General features: G+C 46.4%; 1 protein-coding gene across 2 annotated transcripts in view; it reads right to left on the reverse strand.

The window, feature by feature from the left end:
- LOC140418567 (mitogen-activated protein kinase kinase kinase 5-like) overlaps nucleotides 1–24,149 on the reverse strand; it is a 277,605-nt gene that overhangs the window by 65,712 nt on the left and 187,744 nt on the right. For both annotated transcript variants that reach the window (XM_072502099.1, XM_072502092.1), the window contains exons 16-17: nucleotides 18,777–18,913; nucleotides 3,088–3,193 (exon numbers count right to left, since the gene is read on the reverse strand). In XM_072502099.1, coding sequence (XP_072358200.1) covers nucleotides 3,088–3,193; nucleotides 18,777–18,913 — 243 coding nt within the window. The remainder of the gene's footprint in view (nucleotides 1–3,087; nucleotides 3,194–18,776; nucleotides 18,914–24,149) is intronic.

Raw genomic sequence — 24,149 nt, forward strand, 5'->3', positions numbered from 1 at the left:
CAAACCCCAACCCTGAACCCCACTAACACCAAAACTCCAACCCTGATCTCCACTGACACCAAATCTCCAACCCTGAACCCCACTAACACGAAACCCCAATACTAAACCCCACTAACACCAACCCCCAACCCTGAACCCCACTAACACCAAACCCCAATACTAAACCTCACTAACACCAAACCCCAACCCTGAACCCCACTAACACCAAAACTCCAACCCTGATCTCCACTGACACCAAATCTCCAACCCTGAACCCCGCTAACACCAAACCCCAACCCTGAACCCCACTAACACCAAACCCCAACCCTGAACCCCACTAACACCAAATCCCAACCCTAAACCCCACTGTTACCAAACCCCAACCCTGAACCCCACTAACACCAAACCCCAACCCTAAACCTCACTAACACCAAACCCCAACCCTGAACCCCACTAACACCAAACCCCAACCCTGAACCCCACTAACACCAAACCCCAATCCTAAACCCCACTGTTACCAAACCCCAACCCTGAACCCCACTAACACCAAACCCCAACCCTAAACCTCACTAACACCAAACCCCAACCCTGAACCCCACTAACACCAAACCCCAACCCTGAACCCCACTAACACCAAACCCCAATCCTAAACCCCACTGTTACCAAACCCCAACCCTGAACCCCACTAACACCAAACCCTAACCCTAAACCCCACTGTTACCAAACCCAAACCCTGAACCCCACTAACACCACAACTCCAACCCTGATCTCCACTGACACCAAATCTCCAACCATGAACTCCACGAACACCAAACCCCAACCCTGAACCCCACTAACACGAAACCCCAACCCTGAACCCCACTAACACCAAACCCCAATCCTAAACCCCACTAATACCAAAACTCCAACGTGAACGCTACTAACACCAAATCTCCAACCCTGAACCCCACTAACACCAAAACTCCAACCCTGATTTCCACTGATACCAAACCCCAACCCTGAACCCCACTAACACCAAAACTCCAACCCTGATCTCCACTGACACCAAATCTCCAACCCTGAACCCCACTAACACCACAACTCCAACCCTGATCTCCACTGACACCAAATCTCCAACCCTGAACCCCACTAACACCAAACCCCAACCCTGAACCCCACTAACACAAAACCCCAATACTAAACCTCACTAACACCAAACCCCAACCCTGAACCCCACTAACACCAAACCCCAACCCTAAACCCCACTGACACCAAACCCAACTCTGAACCCCACTAACACCAAACCCCAATACTAAGCCCCACTAACACCAAATCTCCAACCCTGAACCCCACTAACACCATAACTCCAACCCTGATCTCCACTGACACCAAATCTCCAACCCTGAACTCCACGAACACCAAACCCCAACCCTGAACCCCACTAACACGATACCCCCTACCCTGAACCCCACTAACACCAAACCCCAATCCTAAACCCCACTAACACCAAATCTCCAACCCTGAACCCCACTAACACCAAACCCCAACCCTGAACCCCACTAACACCAAACCCCAACCCTGAACCCCACGAACACCAAATCTCCAACCCTGAACCCCACTAACACCAAACACCAACCCAGAACCCCACGAACACCAAATCTCCAACCCTGAACCCCACTAACACCAAACCCCAACCCTGAACTCCACGAACACCAAACCCCAACCCTGAACCCCACTAACACCAAAGCCAACTCTGAACCCCACTAACACCAAACCCCAACCCTGAACCCCACAAACACCAAACACCAATCCTAAACCCCACTAATACCAAAACTCCAACGTGAACCCTACTAACACCAAACCCCAACCCTGAACCCCACTAACACCAAAACTCCAACCCTGATCTCCACTGACACCAAATCTCCAACCTGAACTCCACAAACACCAAACACCATCCCTGAACCCCACTAACACCAAACCCCAACCCTGAACCCCACTATCACCAAAACTCCAACCCTGATCTCCACTGACACCAAATATCCAACCTGAACTCCACAAACACCAAACCCCATCCCTGAACCCCACTAACACCAAACCCCAACCCTGAACCCCACTAACACGAAACCCCAACCCTGAACCCCACTAACACCAAAACTCCAACCCTGATCTCCACTAACTGCAAACTCCAAATCTGAACCCCACTAACTGCAAACCCCAACCCTGAACCCCACGAACATCAAACATCGATCCTGATACCCACTAACACCAAGTACTGACCCTGAACCCACTAACACTAAATACTGACCCTAAACCCCACCACCATTAAACTCCAACACTGAATTCCACTCACATTGGGCAAAATTCTCCGATATCGGCGCGATGTCCGATGACCGGAGCCAAAAACGGTGCAAATCGGTCGGGCATCGCGCTGCTCCAAAGGTGCGGAATCCTCCGCATCTTGGGGAGCCGAGCCCTAACCTTGAGGGGCTAGGCCCGTGCCGGACTGATTTCCGCCCCGCCAGTTGGCGGAAGTGCCCCGCCAGCTGGCGCGGAAATGACATTGCCGCGCAGCGCTGCGTGGGAGCGTTAGTGGCCGCTCACGGCATCCCCGCACATGCGCTGTGGAGGGAGTCTCTTCCGCCTCTGCCATGGTGGAGACCGTGGAGAAGGCGGAAGGAATAGAGTGCCCCCACGGCACAGGCCCGCCCGCGGATCGATGGGCCCCGATCGCGGGCCAGGCCACCGTGGGGGCATCCCCCGGGGCCAGATCGCCCCGCGCCCCCCACCAGGACCCCGGAGCCCGCCCGCGCCGCCTTGTCCCGCCGGTAAGGTAGGTGGTTTAATCCATGCCGGCGGGACAGGCATTCTAGCAGCGGGACTTCGGCCCATCCGGGCCGGAGAATCGCGGGGGGGGTGGGGGGGGGGGGGCCGCCAACCGGCGCGGCGCGATTCCCGCCCCCGCCGAATCTCCGGTGCCAGAGAATTCGGCAACCGGCGGGGGCGGGATTCACGCCAGCCCCTGGCGATTCTCCGACCCTGCGGGGGGTCAGAGAATCTCGCCCATTGTCTCCGTTGCCCTCGAGACTGACACTCACTCTCTGCTCTCTATCCCATCCCCTAGTGTCATACCTGTGAACGTTTCTGTACAGGGATTAATTCCTGCCAGCCTCTTGGATGTTCCAAAGTCAGAGATTTTCAGCACTCCACTGTATGTGTTTACAAGGACGTTGTCTCCCTTTGAAGACAGACAACATGTCAGTGAAGAATAAACAGTGAAGAATATAACTTTGCACTCCAAAAATGCTAACACACGTGGGAATACCACAATGAACATAACTTGCATCTGATCAATCAGTCCTCACCACACTGGCAACTTCTCCCCCCTCACCCCATCCCACAACACCCTCCCCCCCCACCCCCATCCAACGTTCATTCCTTTCTATCCTCACTGCAGCCCACTCCCTGATAAGTGATTCACCAATAGGTTAAAAAGTATTATTCTGCATGACACATGATTAACATTTGGTCTCCCCATTGCGGGATTTTGTCATAACCCACACAGCAATGACTAAATCCCCATGAGCCTCGCTGAATGTGACCTCCCCATTAAAGGGGCGGGGAACCATAACTATGCGTAGTTAAACCTTTGAATAAAGTCAGCCAGCTTGGGTACCGACAGAAGGAGAGACATGGCTGGGATCTTTCGTGCTGTGCAAATAATAGTTATTGTAATAAAACTTATTTCTTTCTCGACTCGGTGTGAACTCTTTTGTGGGGTACAAAACTGGCGACAAGGGTTCAACTGGTTTTCTGCCGACGCTGCAACTCTGTCCTTAAGCCACCTCACTAACCCTGCTGGATTATGGTTGGAATCAGTTCATTCGTCATGCCTCAGTTCGGACAATTATATGTGTCTGATGCAAATTTGGAAGATTGGACTCAGCATGTGGAAAGAATGCGCTGCTTTTTACAGCCCAACAGTATCAAGGTGAATGATCACCAGACAGTCATTTTGTTAACTGCCTACAACGCACATACCTATGGTGCGATACGAAGCCTCACCTATTCTGCGGTTTTGAGCAGCTAATAACGCGAGTGGGGCGACATTTCAATCCGATCCCATCCGTCATTATGCAGAGGTATCGCTTTAATACAGCAGAAAGGACCTCTGTTGTGTCTGTCACCAAGGTTTTGTTGAGATTACGAAAGACAACCAAATACTGTGAATGTGATACATCCCTGTCGGAAATGCTGCGCGACTGCTTGGTGTGCGGCATTAATACCGCTACTCAAAAGAAATTGTTGGCCAAACCATCCCCAAACCTATAGCAAGCTGTGCAAATTTCCCTCTCTCGTGTGAGTGCTGAATGAGGGTTGCAGGAAATCCAGGGATTGGAAGTGAATGCCTTAGGACATGCCCCCTCCCAGTGGTCAACCCCTCCTCCAAAGGACAGCACCCAACCCTGGGCTGAACGCCGTGCAGGCCTAGTCCGTTGGTAGAAGACAGAGTCATCCCATCGGGATACCTCCCAGAATTTACAGAGGGACAACTAGACCGTTCAGGGACAATATGGTCATAGGCCCTGGCATGACCGCAAGCAGCAGGGTGGCCAGAGGTGCTGGCACTCTGTTAGATGTAGATATCTGCCTAAGGCTCGCACTTGCCAAGTAGATGAATCAGAGGAGGAAGACTGCATGCAGCTCAATTGTGCGATGGCACCTCAGGTTGCGCCCATCAAAATCGCATTGGCAGTAAATGGGCACCTATTGGATATGGAGCTTGATACTGGCACTGCAGTTGCCATTGTAGGGGGTCAAACTTTCAACTGCATTAAGAAAGAGGTACATTGTTTGCATTTGAAGGATACTGAGGCCTGATTGGCCACTTACACCGGCGCGCTGCTGGACATAGTGGGAACCACCATGTGATTTCTGGACGGCAGCTGGTGTGCCTGCCACTAATTGTTGTGAAAGGACATGGCCCCAGCCTGTTAGGTCGTGGTTGGTTGAGCTACCTGCATCGGGATTGACAACACATATTCCAAATGGAATCCAGGACCCTGAGAAAGGTACTGGGAAAGTACCCTGAAGTTTTCCGGCCCACTTTGAGGAAAATAATTGGCCAAAATCCAAGTCGACCCGGTTGTGCAGCCAAGATATTTCAGTGCCCGTCCGGTCCCTTATGCATTACTAGCAAAAGTGGATTCTGAGCTCAGCCGACTTGAAGGATTGGGGAATCATCTGGCCCGTGCACTTTAAGTTTGGGCGGCGCCGGTGGTTCCAGTGTTGAAGCTGGACAAGACAGTCCAATTGTGTGAGGATTATAAGCTGACGGTGAAAACGGCTTCACATTTGGACCGCTACCCAATGCCCCGCATTAAGTAACTTTATGCTAAATTATCAGGTGGACTGTCATTTACTAAACCTGATATGAGTCATGCATATTTAAACTTGAATTGAACTCGGCCTCTCGCTGTTACATCACGATCAATGTGCATCACGTGTGAGTTACCCTTTGGCGTGTCGTCTGAATGTGTTATATTTCAATAGGTATTGGAGAACATCATGCGTGGGTTACCGCGTGTAGACGTGTACTTAGATGACGTGCTGGTCACCGGAGCGACGTGAACCTGGCGGACGTTCAGCGGCATTTTACGGAGTCTGCCATCCATCTGCGGAGAGCCAAATGCATTTTCCACGTGAAGGAGATGGTGTACTTGGGCTATCGGGTGGACTGCGAGAACTTACACCCGGTTACAGAGAAGGTGCACGCCATTCAGCAGGTCCCTGCTGCTACGGGTACCATGGAGCTCCGATCATTTGTCGGTATTAGTGAACTATTATGGCAAGTTCATCCCGAATCTCACGGCAATGCTGCCCCTCCCATCTGCTTTTGATGAAAAACCAAGAGTGGGCAAGATGTAGGCCGCAGGAAATGGCTTTCAGACTGGTGAATAAACAGCTTTCATCTTTCGAGTTGGTGACTCACTATGATCCCGCCAAACCTCTCATCGTCACGTGCGCTGCGTCGGTTTAGGACATTGGGGTCATCTTTTCACTTAGGATGGCTGATGGTAGGGATAGGCCGATCGCTTTCACTTCCTGGACATTGGTTGTAGCCAAACACAAGTGTGCAAGGATAGAAAAAGAGGGCCTGTCGTCACAAAATTTTACCAACTGGTGTAGGGCTGACACTTCACCATCATCACTGACCACAAACCGTTGCTTGATTTGTTCATGGAGGACAGGCCGTTCCACCCATCGCTTCCACGAGGATCCAGCAGTGGACCCTTTTGTTGGCCATCTACGAATACAAATTCGAACATCAGCTGGACACCCTGATTGCGCACAATGATGCGTTGAGCTGGCTACCCTTACCGACTAGCCCCCCCATCTCCTCCTGCAGCGGACATAGTGGTCGCCATCCCTAATTTTATGGACTGGTTTCCGATCACAGCATCTAGGATCCGTGAGTGGACTCAAATTAACCCGGTTCTTTCTAAAGTTCAACATGTCGTGTTATATGGTGGACAGCATCGACAGCTCATCCAAGGTGGAGTTAGAGTGGAGGACGGTGCGCTACTTTGGGGTATGTGTATGGTCATCCTGGAAAAGGGACATCTTACAAGACTGCCACAGCGGACACCCGGGGTTGTCAAAAATGAAAATGTTAGCACGCATCTACGTTTAGTGGCCAGGCTTGGATGCTGACATTGAACAATTGGCCCAACAATGCACCGTCTGTCAGAAGCACCAGAAACATCTGTCGGCCGAGGCCCTCCACCCCTGGGAATGGCCAGGGTTGCCACAGGTCCGGCAGCATGCCGATTTTGCCGGGCCGTATCAGAGGTCAAATTCCTTTCTCCAAATCGACTCCCATTCCAAATGATTGGGAGTCCACAAGATGGGAGTGACCACCTCTAGGGCAATGATTGAAAAGATGCGTTTGTCTTTTACTACCCACGCCTTACCCCAGGTGTTAGTCAGGGACAATGGCACACCTTTTACGAGCAAAGAGGTTTCTGAAGACCACCCCTTACCACCTGACTTTGAATGGGCTGGCAGAGAAGGCGGTCCAGATGGTGAAACGCGGGTTACGTAAACAGTCATTGGGCTCGATGGACGATAGGCTGGCCTTACAAGACAACACCGCACGCCATGACTGGGGTGGCCCCAGCTGAGATCCTGCTGGGACGGAGGCTTCAGACCCGCCTTAGCATGGTCTTCCGTGACATTGGCAGGAAAGGGCATCACAACCACGACATGCAAAGGCAGTGACCCATTCAACGTCAATCGCCCAGGCTCCTTGTGCCAGGTGACGCAGTCTATGTCTGAAATTTTGCAGACACCACCCAATGGATCTCCAGGACCATAATCCAGCAAGTAGTGCTGGTTTCCTACCAAGTACAGGTCCAGAGTCGAGTAATGCGAAAACATTTGGATCACATTAGGTCCAGGTGATGAATTCTTCAAAGAATTTCTCAGGAGCAAAAAATTCTTATCCAGTCGAATCCAATGCCTGAACAGGTCAAACCAGAACCCTAAAGGGGGCAAGATGCCGACATGAGAGTGGTCGTCGATACAGATTCAGAGATGGAGACCCAGATTTCGGTGGTCTCCGACGGGGAGTCCACTGTGCGGCAACCTCCGGCAGAGATTCCGATCAGCGTTCCAGTTGAAAGTGACGTTCGCCTTCCTGCTACAAATCTCCTGAACCTGCCTCCCTCCATCGTCACAGTCATCGGATGTTTCTTCGGACTTTGTGGGTGAGGGGTGTCACAACACTCATGGGCCTTATGAAGTGGCAATGATTAAACTCCCAGTGAGTCTCGCTGGATACGAGCTGCCCCGGTAAAGGGAGAGGGGAACCCTAACTATCTTAAACTTCTGCCTAAAGTCAGCCAGTTTGGCTGCCGACATGAGGAGAGACCTGGCTGGTCTCAGTACCAGTCAGATCTTCCCCTCAAAGGGGAAACCAGCCGATTGGCAAATATACTTATTTTATCCTTTATATTTTTAATTCTTCCCTCAACTTGACTGAGGTGACCTTTGACACAAAAATGCAGAGTACAGAGGAGGGTCATTCAGCCAGTTGAGCACGTACAGTCACTTTGAAAGAGCACACTTTACTGAATCCCACATCTTCACTTTTGTCTGCAACTCTGTAAGATCACCATCTGTTCCAAATCTTAAATTATTGATGGGATCAGCTTCCAACACCTTTTCAGTTGGAATGCTCCAGAACCCAACAATTCTCTGAGTGAATAAACATCTCTCCTCAACTTCCTTTCAAATCTTCTACCAAGAATTTTGAATTGATAGCCTCTTATGGGGTGGGTGGTGGCATCTGGTGCCCAGTGAGTATTTGCAAATTTAAAAAAAACCTTTCATGGGATGTGGGGGAATCGCTGGCTGGGGTAGCATTTATTGCCTGATAGAGTTTAGTTTTATTCCTATAGGGGCTAGTTGAATGCATATAGCTAATAGGCAAAAATATTAAAAGTGGCTAGACTGTGGGAACCCAGTTATTTTCTCATATCATGAATTAACCATTGTACTCAGTACTGAGACCGGATTGTTCTCTGTCTGACCAATTAATCAATTTTAGCTAGGTCTCTGCCAACCTATGGAACATGGCAGGTGTGATAAAACATATCCAGTACTTTTCCTAAGACTACGCACACAGCCGCTAAGTTAGTTTTGATAGGCACCAGTCAGTTTTAAGGAATGTCCAATGTTTGATTAACAAGTTATCCTCTAAGTAACAGACATTCATTTGAACAAACCAGGTGGTGTCAGCTGAGAATGAGAAGCCAATGAACCTAAATGAGTGGTTAAACCAGAGTTAAGAGTTCCCTTAAAGATAGGACCTCGTGGCCGAGGTTCTTTGTCCCTGAATTATTGAATCGTCTATCTATTTGTTTATGTTTAAAGTGATTTCTTTTTGAGCTTATGCTTTTTGCCATGTGCTTGACTTTTTCATGCATTGTTTGATATTTTGTTGTCAGTTTTTATTCAGTTCTTATTCAAGTGTACACCAGTGAGTAATTAACAATGAAGTTGCATTTTTGACCCCACCCCACCATCCGTACTATCGATTCTTACTAGAAGGTAAAATAAGAGTCCCAGCATTGCCCATCCCTGATTGCTCCTGAATTAAGTGGCTTGCCACGCTATTTTAAATAGCGGTCATGTGTCAACCACATTGCTGTGGATCTGGAGTCACATGTAGGTCATACCAGGTAAAGATGGCAGATTCCATTCCCTAAAGAACATTAGGGAGCCAGATGAGTTTATACAACAATTGATTATAGTTTCGTGGTCACCATTACTGAGACCAATCTTTCAATTCCAGATTTATTAATTAACTGAATTTAAATTTAATTATGGTGACACTGTTATTAGCACTGCTGACCCACAGCGCCTGGGGCCTGGGTTCAATTCTGGCCTTGGGTGACTGCCTGTATGGAGTTTGCACTTTCTCCCTGTGTCTGCATGGGTTTTCTCCGGGTGCTCCGGTTTCCTCCCACAGTCCAAAGGTGTGCAGGTTAGGTGGATTGGCCATGCTAAATTGCCCTTTAATGTCCACAAGGTTAGGTGGGGTTACTGGGTTACAGGGTGGGGGTGTGGGTCTGGGTGGAGTGTTTTTCTGGAGGGTTGGTGTAGACTCGATGGGCTGAATGACTGCTTTCTGCACTCTAGGGATTCCATGATTCTAAGTTGGGACGATTTTCCTTGGAGACAATAAGGCTGAGTGGGGATTTGATTGAGGTATTTAAAACAATGAGGGGTCTGGGCAGGGTCGCCTGGGACAAACTGTTCCCGTCATGAAAGGATAGAGAGCGAGAAGGCACAGAATTAAGGCAATTTGCAAAAGAAGCAAAACCACATGAGAAAAACATTTTTAACGCAGTGAGTGGTTAAGGTTCAGAATGCGTTGCTTGAGAGTGTGGTGGAGGCAGGTTCAGGCAAGGCATTCAATAAGGGAGTTCAATCTGTTGTTTGAAAAGGAAGAATGTGCAGGGTTATGGGTAGAGGGCAAGAGAATGACACAAAGTGAACTGCTTATTCAGGGAGCTGGTGCAGAAATAATGGCTGAATGGCTTCCTTCTGCTCTGTAACAAATCTGTGATTCACCAGCTGCCTTGGTGGGATTTGAACCTCTATCCCCAGAGCAATAGCCTGAGCCTATTGACTACTAATTCAGTGACAGTGGTGACAGAAGCTTGATATTTGGGGAAGACCAGGATCCAGGCCAGAAGATAGGTGTTCTGGAGCAGGCGCCATTATGTTCTGGACGGGGACAGAGGGAGTGTGTCTGAGCGAGGGCACCCAGCTCCTTGGTAGTGCCAGTGGTAGGTGGCAGCGAACTGAAGGAGGCCCAGTCAGGGAGAAAGAGAGTGAGAGACCCTGCCCACAGCCAAAGGAAGAGGCGGGTGAAATGGTCCCACATGACTAGGGTCTTTTGAAAAAGAGAGAGAAAGCTGTAGAGCAGCTCAACAAGGAAACTGAGGCACCTGGATCTGGGAGGAGAGCGGAGAGGCATCTGAATAATTATGCATGTCTTTTGATGGAAATTGTACCCGTGGAACCTGCATGGAGTAAATGTCAGAGAGGAGCTGGTGGATGAATGAAAGCAGCTGGAATTCAGCCTGAGAAGGTTCAGAACTTCAAGTCCTGTTATTCTGTGATATAATACCTTGTGTTTATTTACTGTACAAGATGCAAGGCTCCAATTGCTCAGGAGGGATCAGGTAAACACAGTGCGGGTTTATTTATTCAGGCTCGGTACATGAGAATTGTTATACATCGGGTGTAAAGCTTGCAGCTATCAGAGCTTGTGTGTGACTCATTAAAGCGAACAAAATAAATTAAGCCAATCAGGCCAAATTAAACAGGAATTAAAAGGAACAGTCCCTTAAAGGGGCATTGTAGCTAAAATGAACAACATCTCAAAGGAAACTTAGAAATTGTAAGGGTCCTTCCTGTTTATTCCCTTAGAATCATAGAATTTATAGTGCAGAAGGAGGACATTCGGCCCATCGAGTCTGCACCAGCCCTTTGAAAGAGAACCCGATTTAAGCCCACACTTCCAACCCATCCCTGAAATCCAGTAACCCCACCCAATCCAACCTTTTTATTTTCTGGACACTAAAGACAATTTAGCATGCCCAATCCACCTAACCTTCACATCTTTGGATTGTGGGAGGAAACCGGAGCACCCGGAGGAAACCCACACAGACACGGGGAAAACGTGTAGACTCCACACAGATAGTGACCTAAGCCGAGAATTGAACCTGGGACCTTGGAGCTGTGAAGCACCTATGCTAACCACTGTGCAACCGTGCTGCCCAAATTTTTTGCCCTTATTTGCCCATTCTTTTATTTTTGTCATTCCATGGATGATTTATGAACATGTGTCTTTAAGGCAGTCTGTATCTTTAATTCAAGCAGAAGGCAGCAGTAGCCTGTACCTTTAATACAAATGGAAGATTCCAGAAGGCTGTGCTGTTTTAGACTGGCGATCGCAGACTGATCGGCATGAGTGAAGAGTCGTTTGATTGATTTGGCTGGTGGCCAATGAATTGGTCGGAAAGGCTGTGCTCCACAGGTGGTGATTGGATTTGATCCCATTGGAATGTTTTCAGAGCCACAAGGTTCCAGTACGGTTTCATTTTTTAATTCTGCAGCCTGGATGAAGGATCGAACTAACCGTCTCCAAAAATATCTAACCAATTCTCTCCAGAAGACCACTGTGAGGGCTGACGTTCCCTCTCGCCATTTTCACAGTGCCATTCTCTTGAGACAGTAGAGGCCTGAAGTCAAACCACAAGCTGAAAGTAAGGTATGATGTGAAATAAAGTGACTCTGGAAAGATATCGGACTGAAGGCGAAGCTCATGCTGAAGGTCGTGTGATAAGAAATAAAGTGTCTCTCCAGAATGCTTGCTGCCAGTAAGTATTGCATTTTCTAGCCTGTGGGGACCCTGAATGAATTATTCTGTAAGGAAGACGGTTACCAGCTGTAAACCACAGGCTTTCATCAACCAGCGTGCTGTGAGGAAAGTGTGCAAAAGACCCACCATTAGAAACAAAGACTCTTACTTTTTGACCTTCATCCTTATTATTTTTACACCTCCTCCTTCTGTGCTTGTCTTGTTTGTGTGTGTGGCTAGAGGGTGGCACAGGTAAAGGGGAAATATGTATTGGCTTGTTTTAACCAGTTGTGTTTGTGGTGATATGCATCACTGTAAATACACAAGGGGTTAATGTAAATACACTACAACTAAGTAAACACTAGAGGGAGCACCAGAGACATCATGACATGCAGACATACAGCTAATGAACACATAGAATAGGACACGACTAATGGGCAGTCAAGACACCCAGAGGTGACACTACCACAAGGGGGCATTACAAAACCCATATATAAAAGTACAGGGCACACATGCCCTTTCTCTTTCCACAGGCGACACCTAGAGAGAAGGACAGGGGTAGATCAAAGCATCACACCCACCTTAGAGCAGACTGGTTAGTTAGACTGAGTTACTATAGCAAGATTAGCAGGAGTGTTGAACTCAAGTAGGAGAATTGTTAACTGTTCAATAAATGTGTTAAACCTATCATCAAGTCTGAACCTTCCTTTGTCAGAGCATACATCAAGGAAGCAGCTTATGCTACATAAAGAAGCATAACACAACATGGTACCAGTAGTGCCTGGTGAATCTATATAGTTCAACTCAACATATCCGTGACTACCAGCAACAGCACCCAGGCAAGATGATCGAGATTCCGGTTCCTCAGCTGCTCAGGTACCACCGCAATCTCAGTGCCAGCTGGCATGCATTCAAGCAGAGATTTGAGATTTACATGGTAGCATCCGACCTAGATGGCGTGACCGATGCTGAGAAGATAGATCTTCTACTCACCATTGCGGGTGAAAGTGCAACAGAAATCTTCAACTCCTTCAAGTACTCCAAAGGGCAAGACAAGAGAGACGTCCAGACAGTTCTGGACAAGTTTGAAAACTACTGCGAGGTAAACACAACAGAAGAAATCGGTAAAACTGGCGCCAATAATCACCACGAGGCAAAGGTAGCGTTGCAACAGAAGCAAATGGCAATTTTGATTGGCAGCCATCTTGAGAAAGGAGCCACACATGCGCAGTTCTCCAGAAAACGTGAACCGGCAAGACAGTGCGCAGTTGCGAAAAGGGCGCACAGTAAAGGAAAAGCGATCTGCGCATGCGCAATCCAATCCTACGCTCTACGTCACAAGCATCATGACGTCAGAGGCCCCGGACCAAGCCCACTTAAAAGAAAAATGTCTGAAAATAGTGAAAAGCTAGAAAACACAATTTTTTCACCTGGAACGACAGCGCAATGCCTGAACTTCGACCAGTAGCTGAAAGTAACCTCCGCAGAACCCTGCAACAAGTAGTTAGCACTGCCCTAAGAGATGATTTAGTCCTTGAAGACTACGACTCGGAAGATGATTTCATCATTGGACGTGGTGACCTCAGTACCAAATCCGAACCGCAACGAGATGTGTTGTGCAGTGAAGAATCCGACACAGACATGGACGGGTTCTTCGGATTTGAGGATCCTCAGCCCAGCACAAACGACGTCCCGACCCATGAGTACAGGATTATACTGCGGCCTAACGCCAAGAGACAGAGAGAGGTACAAGCCCACAGAGAGCGGCCTGACGCCACACCAGTGGTCCACTCACCACGAAGAGTGGTCCACGCACCACGAAGAGTCCCCGACTCCACACAGAGAGTGGTCCACGCACCACGAAGAGTCCCCGACTCCGCACAGAAAGCGATGACAGACTCCACAGCGAGACCACTGCACGTCTCCACACAGAGAACACAGAAAGACTCCACAGCGAGACCACTGCACGACTCCGTTGAGAGCGCACAGATCGACTCCACAGCGAAACCACTGCATCACTCCACGCAAGGAACGATGCCAGACTCCACAGAGAGACCGATACAAGCCTCCACAGCGAGCTCGTTGACAGACTCCACGATGGAAGCAACGCAAGACTCCAGAGCGCAGTCCTTGCATGAACAAGACCATGAAGGTCCATCAACCTTATCTGAGCAACCAGCAGCAGATGATGCAAGTCTGCCATGCTCAAGTGAACAGCAAGAAGACTATGACAGTCTACCACGCTCAAGTGAACAACAGAACAACTATGACAGTCTCCCCAGATTATTTGAGCCACCAGAAGAAGACTCTGACAGTCTACCCAGCTCATCTAACAGCCAAGAAGACACTGAAGGTCTACCCCTGTATGTGAGACAAGTGACGAAGGCTTCACAACTCCCATACAAGATTCCATGCAACATGACAGCGAGACTGACTGTTCTCCGTTTGTATGTACAGAGGCACTCGATAATCAAAGTGAGACTACTAGTGACTCCAGTGACACCACATTAATTCAAACCTCATCCACTCGAGCCTCTCCACAAGAAAATGCATTCCTGAATGTTTTGACTCCGAACGGGGAGCATCAAGACACCTCAGATGATTCAAGTGAACCTGAAATGACTCCGGATGGGGAGTGTCAAGAAACCAAAGCTGATTCAGGTGAACCAGAAAGGACTCCAGACTGGGAGCATCGACAAACCAAAGATGATTTCTGTGAACCTGACATGACTCCAGACGGGGAGCGCCGAGGAATCAATGAAACAGCAGATGCCACAAAGGACACTGACATACGTAACTTTGTGAAGGACTCGAATTCTCCACTCGGTGTGGTCATTGAGCGCAATGAACACAACAACAAAAAGCTACAAAAGCAACAACAAAGACAACAACAAGAAGCGTACCAGAGGCAACAAACACAACAACAAGCACGTCAATAACAACAATGACTACGACGATAGAACAATAACTGGTACGACATGGTACAATCCTGCCCATGAAGGACAATGTTACTGCTCAGCTCAGTACAATGACATACCATGGCATGACAACGCATCTTACCAATTCACGTTTGCTACACTACAGACAAGCAAACCAGTTTTCAGGAAAGATGTCATCAAGAATTGCTACCACAAGCATAGAAAAAAAAAGAGTCCACCTTAGACGACGAAGTGATGTGACCATTTGAACACCTCCTGATGACTTCTTGGTTACGTAAACACCAGGACGCTGATGGCGTTCACAAGGGAATGACGACATCAACATCGACACTTACTTAACAGCACAAGAAAGCCACTCGACCGTGTCAATTCATGAACTTTGGACTCACAAATATTTGGTTATTGTATAATCATCACTGTCATCATGATTTGTACATGTCATCACTTATGTACCTATTTTGTTCAATTTTCTTTAACACTGTACAGAAAATATGTAACACAAAAAAAGGGGGGATGTGGTGATATGCATCACTGTAAATACACAAGGGGTTAATGTAAATACACTACAACTAAGTAAACACTAAAGGGAGCACCAGAGACATCATGACATGCAGACATACAGCTAATGAACACATAGAATAGGACATGACCAATGGGCAGTCAAGTCACCCAGAGGTGACACTACCACAAGGGGGCATTACAAAACCCATATATAAAAAGACAGGCTCTTTCTCTTTCCACAGGCGACACTTAGAGAGAAGGACAGGGGCAGATCAGAAGCATTACGCCCACCACGTGGCTTAGAGCAGACTGGTTAGTTAGACTGAGTTACTATAGCAAGATTAGCGCGAGAGTCGAACTCAAGTAGGAGAATTGTTAACTGTTCAATAAATGTGTTAAACCTATCTCCAAGTCTGAACCTTCCTTTGTCAGAGAATACATCAAGGAAGCAGCTTATGCTACATGAAGAAGCATAACACAACAGTATTTACTTCATATTTTATGATAATCCTTGGTATAAATAACAGTAATTGTGTTTACATTTACAAATCTGCTGACTGTAGTTATTGGGCAGCCAAGTGCCAAAGACTTCAGAACTATTGAGAAGAATTATTAGTTAATTCATTTGTGTTGTGACTCCAGGGCATGTGGGGCTGGAATCGACCTTGCACTAGCCCAGGGTGACGTAACACAAATTAAATCAAAAAGCTGCTCTGGGTCAATAATGCACCCCACCCCCTGCGGTGCCCATTGGTCACAAAATGTCGCAGTGCTGTATGCGTGTGTTCTGCTCAAAAGAAAAGTGAAACTAAGATTGGCATATTTCCTTTCCCGTGATGTCATGTTGATATCCCTCAAAGGCATACTACAACACTTGGAAGGACTTTGTGGTCAGAACTGTGGCCATGTGTGCTCAGTGGATGCCTAGTAAATCTGTGCGATCTAGCTTTGTTGCATCTGCTATTTAAAGTTTAACTTATTGTTTAAATATGACTAATGTGTCTGTTAATTATGTTGATTTTGGTTTGATTGTTCAGTTATAAAGTTATAAAGAGTGAAGCATTGTTCTGGTATTTTGTTCTGGTCGTTTGGAAAATTTGGTTATTTTGGCTTAAGGTCTCCAAGGGAATCACTACAATATTGATCCATCAAAGGTCTCTGCTTGTGTTTTCAGGGTGTTCCACACCACCCAATATGTTGTCCTCTTCCCTGTACCTGATTTCAGAGACACCCTCTCCCTGAATGTTGAACTCTGCGAATCCTGACCACTCCCAATGCCTGATTCCCGAACCAGCTTCATTCTCTTCGGATCATGTCACGGGACTGACTGTGGTGGGAAATTGAAATGAGTAAATCTCCTAAGCTGCATGAGGCAATGGGTTGGGAAGGAATCCCTTGTTAATTCCAGGAAACATCTGGCCATTGTGGGAGGGTTAAGAATGCAATGCCATGCCCTGTCTTTCCTCTCATTCTGTCTTGTTCATGTTTCAGTCCAGAGCCTTCAAAAGGCCCAGCCTGAACACTGGCTATGTTGACCCTCTCTGCTGACACTGACAGAGTTGCTGTGGGTTTCCACTACCTGAATTTTGTTGTCTTCTTCAACAAGCTGAAAAGATTGAAAGTTTTGTTCGTCCCAACTCAAAGAGGAGTCCTTGTTTTAGAAGTTTGTCATTTGGTCAGTATCTCCTTTCTGCATCAGTAAGTCTGGTTTGAAGTCAGTAAAGCAGAGTGTATCTGAGGAGCAGAGTGTTGCTGGAGTTTAACATGATAATGTCTCTCACCTCTCCCAGATCATGGTCACCTTAATATCCCTGTGCACTATCCCATTACTGTGATGGTGTAGGAATTTCAGATATATTGTGTTATATGTATTTAGTGCAGTAAGGGTTATAATCCTGGGTTAGTGTGTGTATGAGTGCTGCAGTGATTTTAGAAATCCTGGTATGCAAGACAGCTATGATTTTGGGGATCCAGAGATGCAATGAGCACATTGTAAAGCTTGGGCTAATGGAGTTTTGTTTGGATTAAGACAGTTCACTGTGGAACATTTAATTAGACATCTTTGTGATCAGTTAGTAAGATGATGCAACTAATGGGAGGAGCTAGAGCACTAGGAATTAGGCCGGTACGGTAGCACAGTGGTTACCACTGCTGCTTCACAGCGCCAGGGAACAGGTTCAATTCCCGGCTTGGGTCACTGTCTGCAGAGTCTGCACGTTCTCCCTATGTCTGCGTGGGTTTCCTCTGGGTGCTCCGGTTTCCTCCCACAAGTCCCGAAAGACGTGCTATTAGGTCATTTGGATATTCTGAATTCTCCCTCAGTGTACCCGAACAGGCGCCCGAGTGTGGCGATGAGGGGATTTTCACAGTAACTTCATTGCTGTGTTAATGTAAGTCTAGTTGTGAAAATAATAAAGATTATTATTATTATTTTAGCAGAGACGCAGAGATTGTTCACTTGGTAGATGGCAGTCAAACTATGAAGACAGTTTCTGAAGACTTAAGCCAGATATCCTGCATTTGTTTTGATGGTATTCAGATCTATCTCTTCAAACAGTCTCAAAAAACATCTCTTAAGGAAGTATGCCAGGGTCTGCTAACTGTATTTAAAAGTGGATTGTGGTCTGAGATGGTTTTGTTGTTTGAGTGGAAGTAAGGATAGCAGTTAAGGGTTAATGTGTGGTGTTCAAGATATTTTAATACTGTCTTAGTAATAATGTCTCTTTTAATATACCGTATCCCTATATTGTGTGAAATGACTTCTGGAGTGATACCCTTTCCTCACAGTCTTACAAAATTGAAATAAAATATTGGGGTTTCTGTCCAGTATCCTAGCCACTGTTGGGGTCTGGTCGAGGATCGTAATATTACCTTAATGCCCTCTGCATTACCCCATTGCCATAATATCTTTGTGCACTATCCCATTACCTTAAATTCATAGGTGTGCAGGTTAGGTGGAATGGCCATGCTACATTAACCCTTAGTGTCCAAAAGATTAGGTGGGGTTACACATACAAGGCTTAGGTGAGGACGTGGGATTGAATGGGGTGTGCTTTCCGGGGTCCGGTGCAGACTTGATGTGCCGAATGGCCTCCTTCTGCACTGTAAATTCTATGATTCTATGATAATATCCCTGTGTACAATCCCATTACCTTAATATCCATGTGCACTACCCCATTACCTTAATATCCCTGTGTACTATCCCAATACGTTATATCCTTGTGCACTATCCCAATGCCTTAATGTCCCTGTGTACTAAGCCATTATCCTAATATCCCTGTGCACTATCCCATTAGCCTAGTATCCCTGTGCACTATCCCATTACCTTAATATCCCTGTGTACTATCCCAATACCTTATATCCTTGTGCACTATCCCAATGCCTTAATATCCCTGTGTACTAAGCCATTATCTTAATATCCCTATAAGGCACTATCCCATTACCTTAATATCCCTGTGCACTATCTGATTCTCGTGCAGGTATTTGAGACCTTCCAAGATCTGTCGGGTGTAGAAAATGATCGTGGCTTCGTTGTCCTTGAGTGGGCCCCATTTCGAGCGCAGCAGTGCAGAGAGGCTTCCTGATTACAAAGTGACACACAGAAAATACTGAAGCGAAAGGCGACAAGATACAGCAACATAATGGGCACAGAGAGTGTGCAAAATGTAGAGCATTGGAAGAAAATCATTAATTGAGACAGAAACGTCTGGACATATAAGTGTGTGCACAGACATTTACAAACACATGCACGAGTACATGTATACACACACACACACGTACAGATTCATAAACATTACCCCCAAACACACGCACATTTATATGCCCCCCCATGCACACACAAATATACATGCTCCCCATACACACACATTCATAAACATTACCCCCAAACACATGCACATAAATATGCTCCACCATACACACACATACAAATATACATGCTCCCCATACACACACCCATATACATGTTCCTCATACACACAGATATACATGCTCCCCACATGTACACACACACAAATATACATGCTCCTCATACACACAGACACATGTACATGTGCCCATACACACGCATACATGGTCCCCATACACGCATACATAAAGAACATAAGAACATAAGAACTAGGAGCAGGAGTAGGCCATCTGGCCCCAGGAGCCTGCTCCGCCATTCAATGAGATCATGGCTGATCTTTTTTGGACTCAGCTCCACTTTCCGGCCCGAACACCATAACCCTTAATCCCTTTATTCTTCAAAAAACTATCTATCTTCATCTTAAAAACATTTAATGAAGGAGCCTCTACTGCCTCACTAGCAAGGAATTCCATAGATTCACAACCCTTTGGGTGGAGATGTTCCTCCTAAGCTCAGTCCTAAATCTACTTCCCCTCATTTTGAGGCTATGCCCCCTAGTTCTGCTTTCACCCGCCAGTAGAAACAACCTGCCCGCATCTATCCTATCTATTCCCTTCATAATTTTATATGTTTCTATCAGATCCCCCCCCGCATCTTTCTAAATTGCAACAAGTACAGTCCCAGTCTACTCAACCTCTCCTCGTAATCCAATCCCTTCAGCTCTGGGATTAACCTAGTGAATCTCCTCTGCACACCCTCCAGTGACAGTACGTCCTTTCTCAGGTAAGGAGGCCAAAACTGAACACAATACTCCAGGTGTGGCCTCACTAACACCTTGTACAATTGCAGCATAACCTCCCTAGTCTTAAATTCCATCCCTCTAGCAATGAAGGACAAAACTCCATTTGCCTTCTTAATCACCTGTTGCACCTGTAAACCAACTTTTTGCGACTCATGCATTGCACACCCAGGTCTCTTTGCACAGTGGCATGTTTTAATATTTTATCATTTAAATAATAATCCCTTTTGCTATTATTCCTACCAAAATGGATAACCTCACATTTGTTAACATTGTATTCCACCTGCCAGACCCTAGCCCATTCACTTAGCCTGTCCAAATCCCTCTGCAGACTTCTGGTATCCTCTGCACTTTTTGCTTTACTACTCATCTTAGTGTCATCTGCAAACTTGGACACATTGCACTTGGTCCCCAACTCCAAATCATCTATGTAAATTGTGAACAATTATGGGCCCAACACTGATCCCTGAGGGACACCACAAATTACTGATTGCCATCCAGAGAAATACCCATTAATCCCCACTCTTTGCTTTCTATTAATTAACCAATCCTCTATCCATGCTACTACTTTACCCTTAATGCCATGCATCTTTATCTTATGCAGCAATGTTTTGTGTGGCACCTTGTCAAAAGCTTTCTGGAAATCCAGATATACCACATCCATTGGCTCCCCGTTATCTACCGCACTGGTAATGTCCTCAACAAATTCCACTAAATTAGTTAGGCACGACCTGCCCTTTATGAACCCATGCTGCGTCTGCCCAATGGGACAATTTTCATCGATGCCTCGCTATTTCTTCCTTGATGATAGATTCCAGCATCGTCCCTAACTGGCATCTTCCCCAAGATTCCAGCATCTTCCCTAAGCTAACTGGCCTATAATTACCCGCTTTCTGCCTCCCTCCTTTTTTATACAGTGGTGTCATGTTTGCTAATTTCCAATCCGCCGGGACCACCCCAGAGTCTAGTGAATTTTGGTAAATTATCATTGGTGCATTTGCAATTTCCCCAGCCATCTCTTTTCGCACTCTGGGATGCATTCCATCAGGGCCAGGAGACTGGTCTACCTTTAGCCCCATTAGCTTGCCCATCACTACTCCCTTAGTGATAATAATCATCTCAAGTTCCTCAACTGTCATAGCCTCATTTCCATCAGTCACTGGCATGCTATTTGTGTCTTCCACTGTGAAGACTGACCCAAATAACCTGTTCAGTTCCTCAGCCATTTCCTCATCTCCCATTATTATGTCTCCCTTCTCATCCTCTAAAGGACCAATATTTACCTTAGCCACTCTTTTTTGTTTTATATATTTGTAGAAACTTTTACTATCTGTTTTTATATTCTGAGCAAGTTTACTCTCATAATCTATCTTACTCTTCTTTATAGCTTTTTTAGTAGTTTTCTGTTGCCCCCTAAAGACGTCCCAGTCCTCTAATCTCCCACTAATCTTTGCCACTTTGTATGCTTTTTCCTTCAATTTGATACTCTCCCTTATTTCCTTAGATATCCACGGTCGATTTTCCCTCTTTCTACCGTCCTTCCTTTTTGTTGGTATAAACCTTTGCTGAGCACTGTGAAAAATCGCTTGGAAGGTTCTCCACTGTTCCTCAACTGTTTCCCCATGAAGTCTTTGCTCCCAGTCTTCCTTAGCTAGTTCTTCTCTCATCCCATTGTAATCTCCATTGTTTAAGCACAAAACACTAGTGTTTGATTTTAGCTTCTCACCCTCCATCTGCATTTTAAATTCCACCATATTATGATTGCTCCTTCCGAGAGGATCCCTAACTATGAGGTCATTAATCAATCCTGACTCATTACACAGGACCAGATCTAGGACCGCTTGTTCCCTCGTAGGTTCCATCACATACTGTTCCAGGAAACTATCACGGATACATTCTATAAACTCCTCCTCAAGGCTGCCTTGACTGACCTGGTTAAACCAATCGACATGTAGATTAAAATCCCCCATGATAACTGTTGTACCATTTCTACATGCATCAGTTATTTCTTTGTTTATTGCCTGCCCCACCATAATGTTACTACTTGGTGGCCTATAGACCTATAGACTACTCCTATCAGCGACTTTTTCACCTTACAATTCCTGATTTCCACCCAAATGGATTCAACCTTATCCTCCATAGCATTGATGTCATCCCTTGTTGCCCGGATGTCATCCTTAAATAACAGAGCTACACCACCTCCTTTACCATCCACTCTGTCTTCCGAATAGTTTGATACCCTCGGATATTTAACTCCCAGTCGTGACCATCCTTTAACCATGTTTCAGTAATGGCCACTAAATCATAGTCATTCACGATGATTTGCGCCATCAACTCATTTACCTTATTCCGAATACTACGAGCATTCAGGTAAAGTACACTTATGTTGGCTTTTGCACCTCTGTTTTGAATCTTAACACCTTGATCAGTAACCTCTCCTAAGTTTTTCCTCTTAACTTTTCTCCTAATTTTCCTTGTAGTTGAACCCATATCTTCATGTAACAACCTGCCGTGTCACTTTCCATTTATGTTTTTACTTCCCGTTTTATTCCTTTTAATATTACTGAGCCTATTCACTGAGCTCCCCTCAGTCACTGTACCTTGTACTGTCGCCCTTTTTTGATTTTTGACTATGGCTGCTCTGCCGTACACTTTCCCCCTTACTGCCTTTTGTTTCTGCCCTTGTTTTACTACCTTCCAACTTCCTGCATCGTTTTCCATCCCCCTGCCACATTAGTTTAATCACTCCCCAACCGTTCTAGCAAATAGCCCCCCCTAGGACATCAGTTCCAGTCCTGCCCAGGTGTAACCCGTCCAGTTTGTACAGGTCCCACCTACCCCAGGACCGGTCCCAATGCCCCAGGAATCTGAAACCCTCCCCCTGACACTATCCCTTCAGCCACGTATTCATCCTATATATCCTGTCATTTCTACTCTGACATATACATGCTTCCCATATACACACATATACATGTTCCCTATACATGCACACACATATACAGGCTCTCCCTCCACACACCCACATATAAATGCCCCCCATGCACACATACATGCTCCCCATACACACATATACATGGCCCCATACACACACATACATACTCCCCATAGACACAGACATGTTCCTCACGCACACATACATATTCCCCATACACATATACATGTCCCCATACACATACACACATCTACATGCTCCCCATACACACATACACATATACATGCTCCCCATACACATACACTCACATATATGCATGCCCCCATGCACACACATATAAACACACACATATACATGCTCCCCATATATACACATACACATGTCTATATGTCCCCATACACACACTACACACACACACTGTACATGCTCCCCACGCACACACATATACATGCTCCCCCCACACACATACACACAAACGGCACAGTAGCTCAGTGGTTAGCACTGTTGCTTCATAGCGCCAGGGTCCCAGGTTCGATTCCGGCTTGGGTCACTGTTTGTGCAGACTCTGCACATTCTCCCCGTGTCTGCGTGGGTTTCCTCCGGGTGCTCCGGTTTCCTCCCACAAGTCTCGAAAGACGTGCTGTTAGGTGAATTAGACATTCTGAATTCTCCCTCTGTGTACCGGAACAGGCACCGGAGTGTAGCAACTAGGGGGTTTTCACAGTAACTTCATTGCAGTGTTATTGTAAGTCTACTTGTGACAATAAAGATTATTATTATTATATACATGCCCCCCCCACACACACATATGCATGCTCCCTATACAATCACCCACACATACATGCTACCCATACACACACACGCACATACATGCTTCCCATACACACACACATACATGTTCCCCATACACACATACATATGTGCATGCACCCCTTATACACATACACATGCCCCCCACAAAAACACAGATATACATGCTCCCGATACACACATATAAGTGTTCCCCATACTCACATATACATATGCATGCTCCCCATATAAGAATACACATGCCCCCATACAACCACAGATATACATACTTGCCATACACACATATACATGCTCCATACACACACACATATATGCATGCTCCAATTACACACATACACATGACATGGATATTTTCACAGAACCCAGATAGACACAAACAAATACATGGACACGCACACTGAAAATTGCTCACCTACATTATTAAGCTG

Source organism: Scyliorhinus torazame, chromosome 1 (assembly GCF_047496885.1).
Source record: "Scyliorhinus torazame isolate Kashiwa2021f chromosome 1, sScyTor2.1, whole genome shotgun sequence".
NCBI lineage: Eukaryota > Metazoa > Chordata > Chondrichthyes > Carcharhiniformes > Scyliorhinidae > Scyliorhinus > Scyliorhinus torazame.